We start from the raw sequence: 4,738 nt of genomic DNA on the forward strand, positions 1-4,738 counted from the left end.
CCATAACTCGGCACATTATGGTATAATTCGGTGTTATACATTACAATCAAACTCAACGGATTACGTCCTAGAATAAAAACGTCCGACCAAACATTATTACTTATTAAAACCTAATAACTGCTTTTCAATTCAGGCAATCAATAGAAACGTAATCGACCTTTTTTATCTCACCTATAAAGGTATGATATTTCATCCAAAAATGATAGGACTGAATTCACAATACTAACTTAAACATCGGAATGCCTTTTGTAGGTACACTCCCCCTTTGTTCATACTCTCCCAAGACGTGATATCTCTCTGGACAAAAGCTCGGATCTTTCAAGACTATAACTCGGCGTTGAAGGAAACAAGTCGGCATCGACCTTCAGGAACTAAGTTACGTCCAGGTTACGTACACCAGAATAATTGGCGCCCACTGTGGGGCCGAAGACATAGTCCTTCTCTTTTTTCATCGGCCTCATTCTTCTACATTTGCCCATGGCTGATCTCCCTCCTCCTACACTGCCCAGCTTCTTCGAATGGTATCTGAGTTGCAACAAGCCAACCAGTGCATGGTGGAAGAGAATCAAAGAATGGCAAATCAAATTGTCGAGCTAACTAATGCTCGGATAAAAAACAATCATCCTCGTCAAGAACAAACAAAAGAACACCAATGTAGCCTAACACACGTATCCGAAACTGCTCGGAATGAAGAAGGTCGACCTCAACAAAATGAAGAAGCTCGACCAGAAAATGAAAATGCTGAGCCTGAAAATTCTACTGGACCATTCACAGCCAAAGTGATGAATTTCGAGCTTCTCAGAAGGTTCACCTTACTGACTACATTAATCCCCTACGATGGGTTAGGAGATCCGAAGAAATATATCAAGAAGTTCAAATCCATAATGATAGTAAACGGTGCGTCAAATAAAGTTTTATGCCATTGTTTTCCATCTTATTTAGACATTCCTGCACTTGATTGGTTTTGCTCTTTGCCTGCAGATTCTATTTCTCATTTTCAGGAACTTGCGAAGCTTTTCGAGGAGAATTTTGCTGGCTTAGCCATCTACCTGCATGATTCTGATTACCTGAACACAGTCAAACAAGGTTAGAATGAAAGTCTTAAAGATTACATGACTTGTTTCACAAAGGTGGCAATTAGCATACCCGACCTCCACCCCGAGGTGCATCTACACGCCATCAAAAGCAGGCTCCGACCAGGAAAATTCCAAGAGGCTATTGCTGTCGCTAAACCAAAGACCTTGGCTGAATTTCGTGAAAAAAGAAAAAGGTCAGATCGATATCAAAGAACTTCGACAAGCCCAAAAAGTAGATAAACCCCAGTACAAAGAAGAAGAAAAACCATGGTAGAGTAAGAAAAATTTTAAACTTACTCCCCGTTATGAATCCTATACTCAGTTCAATACGAAGCGCGATGACATCATCAAGGAGATCCTAAATTCCAAATTGATCAAGCCACCACGAAAGGCCGGCAACTATCCAGATTCGTAAAGGGTGCAGACAAATCAAAGTATTGCACTTTTCACCAGAAGCATGGACATACCACTGATGAGTGTGTCATCGCCAAAGACCTTTTGGAGTGAGTAACTCGGCAAGGCCATCTCGATAAATACATCGGTGGCTATATAAAATGGCATGCCCCTCCCACTGGCAACCATAACTCAGCAGGACAGCACAACCGAGACATAAAAAGGAGGAACACAAGTCATCCTGAACAACCAAGAGGAGTTATTAACTGTATTTCTGTAGGTTTTGCAGGTGGAGGCGCCATAAGTTTGGCACAAAAACACTCTTACCGAGCTATGCTATCCATAAAAGCCAGTCCAATCATTCCTCAAACGCCTTCACACTTTCCTCAGATGACGTTTCGAACCTCTGACTTCAATACAACTACAACAAAATCTAGATGACCTTGTTGTAATCTCCATCCAGTTAGGAGATCTTTTAGTTAAAAAAGTACTACTGGACCCGGGGAGTAGTTCTGCTGTTCTTTTCTATTCAACATTCTTGCAAACCACACTCGATGAGAGTCCTTTATCAAAAACTTCAGATGTTCAATACTTAGTTGTGGACTATTTTAGCCTTTACAATTTGATCCTTGGCCGACCATTCTTGAATAAGTTTGGCGCTATAGTATCCACAATTCATCTGTGTTAAGTTTCATGTGTAGGATGATCTTATTGCAACAATTCACAGCAACGTCCGTGAAGCTCGTCAATGTTACCACAATAGTCTGAAAAGACCCAACCGAAGTGTCAACGCCTAAGTAAACAGCATAAGCAGTCAGAACGAACTCCCAATTTTGGCCGAGCTTGATCCAAGGGCAAATGTTCTCAAATGCCCGACCCCAACAGAAAACTTACAAAAACTTTATTTTGCAGATATCTCGAAAAAATTCACTTATATAGGAACTACACTAAGCTTGGAAGAGAAAGCCTCATTTCAAACATTCTTACAATAGAATGCCAACTTATTTTCCTGGACACCTGCAGACATGCCTGGCATTGACCCATCAGTCATCTCTCATAAGCTGGCGTTGGATCCCTCTGTCCGACCTATAACACAGCAGAAGCAAAACCTAGGCCATGAAAGAAAGCAAGTTTCTCTGGAAGAGACTAAAAAGCTACTCAGTGCTGGCTTTATACAAGAGATTAGATTCACAACTTGGTTGGCAAACGTCATCATGGTAGAAAAATATAATGGTAAATGGCGCATGTGTGTTGATTTCACCGATCTCAACAAAGCATGCCCAAAAGATTCCTATCCCTTACCATCTATTGATTGCTTGGTAGATAATGCTTCAGGTTATCAAATATTGAGTTTCATGGATGCATATTCTGGCTATAACCAGATTCTAATGCATCCATCTGATCAAAGTAAGACTGCATTTATTACTGAATATGAAAATTACTGCTATAAAGTTATGCCATTTGGACTTAAGAATGCAGGAGCAACATATCAATGCCTTATGGACAAGGTATTTGCAGCACAGATTGGCAGAAGCCTAGAAGTTTATGTCGATGACATGGTCGCCAAAACAAAGCTCGGCGACAATCATCTTGACGACCTTGCAGAAATATTCAATCAAATACGCAAATACAATATGCGACTCAATCTTGAGAAGTGTGCCTTTGGTGTACAAGAAGGAAAATTTCTCGGTTTTATGCTCACCAACCGCGGTATCGAAGCCAATCCAGAAAAATGTCGAGCTATACTAGACATGGCGAGCCTGCAAACAATTAAAGAAGTCCAGTAGTTAACAGGGAGACTTGCTGCACTATCTAGATTCCTACCTTGTTTAGCTTCTAAATCCTTCTGTTTCTTTCAAATGCTAAAAAAGAAAAAAAGATTTTCAATGGACGGATGAATGTGAAAATATTTTCACAACTATAAAAAACACTCTTTCCTCTTTCAAAACCACCTATTTTGCAAACACCCCTTCAAGGGGAACCACTTTACTTATATTTATCTATTATTGACTGGGCCATAAGCTCCGTTCTTATTGCAAAGAGACAGAAACAACAACAGCTGATCTATTTTACTAGTAAGACTCTGCAACATGCCGAACTTCGCTATCCTAAGATCGAGAAGCTAGCTTTAGCTTTATTGTTCTCAGTCCGACGACTTCGGCCATATTTTCAAAGCCATGTCATCTATGTTTGCACAGATCAACCCTTACGACAAGTTCTCCAAAAACCAGAATTAGCTGTTCAATTAGTTAAATGGTCAGTTGAGCTCTCCGAATTCGACATCAGATACCAGGGACGAGGTCCAATAAAGTCTCAATATTTGGCAAATTTTATTGCTGAATTCACAGTCCCAAATTCCATTGATGATTCAACTCAATGGTTGATGAGCGGATATTTTATACACTTTTTGGCATTATTTTCATAAAGTTTTAGTCATGTTTTGTTAAGTTTTATCAAGTTTTAGTAGGTTTTAGTACAAAAATAACTTTTTAGATACTACTTTGAGTTTTTGTGTTTTTTCTATGTTTTCAGGTGATTTTTGGGTGATTCTGGCAAGTTTTGGAAAAGTCTTATTCAGAGGCAAATAAAGGACTGTAGATGCTGTCAACTCCTGACCTCTGTGCATTCAAATACAAATTTCTGGAGCTACAGAGGTCCAATTGATGCGCTTTCAATGGCGTTGAAAAGCTAACTCCCAGGGCTTTCCATCAATATATAATAGTTTATACTTGTTTTTGGAAATTAAGGTCCAAAACGGACATTGAATGTCCAAAACATCCCCTTTCTGACGTTCAACGCACCAAAGGGAGCAAACTTGGCATTTGGACGCCCAAAAGGGATCAAACTTGGCATCCAACACCCCAGGAGGAGCACTAGGACGTGGATTCACCCCAAGCTTAGCCTAAACACTCACCAAGTGGGCCCAGAAGTAGATTTTTGCACCTTTTAGGTTAGTTTATCACATTTTTGTAATTTTTAATGATGAGTAACATCTTTTAGGTATAGTATTTTATAATAAATAAGAGACTTTCTTCCTTCTGAGGATTATGCCTCCCAAGAGGGGAGAAGCACAGACACATTACTTGAAGTACCACACCCTTAGATGACCCAAAAGGAGACCAAGGAGGAGCACTGCTCACAGTCCTTGGAAGGGTTTAAGAAGTCACAAATCAATATTCTTTTTGTTGAGGTTTTGGAGCAATGGTCTCTATCTACTGGAAGAAACCCCTCTGATGCTGAGAGAGGCAAATTGGTGATGAGGTTACAGA

General features: G+C 40.0%; 1 protein-coding gene across 1 annotated transcript; it reads left to right on the top strand.

The window, feature by feature from the left end:
* LOC107640548 lies at positions 519–3,256 on the top strand. Its single transcript, XM_016344062.1, has 3 exons — positions 519–897; positions 982–1,086; positions 2,805–3,256. Exons 1-3 carry the CDS (start codon positions 519–521, stop codon positions 3,254–3,256), a joined length of 936 nt encoding a protein of 311 aa, XP_016199548.1.

This window comes from Arachis ipaensis, chromosome B05, assembly GCF_000816755.2.
Source record: "Arachis ipaensis cultivar K30076 chromosome B05, Araip1.1, whole genome shotgun sequence".
NCBI classification, from domain to species: Eukaryota; Viridiplantae; Streptophyta; class Magnoliopsida; order Fabales; family Fabaceae; genus Arachis; species Arachis ipaensis.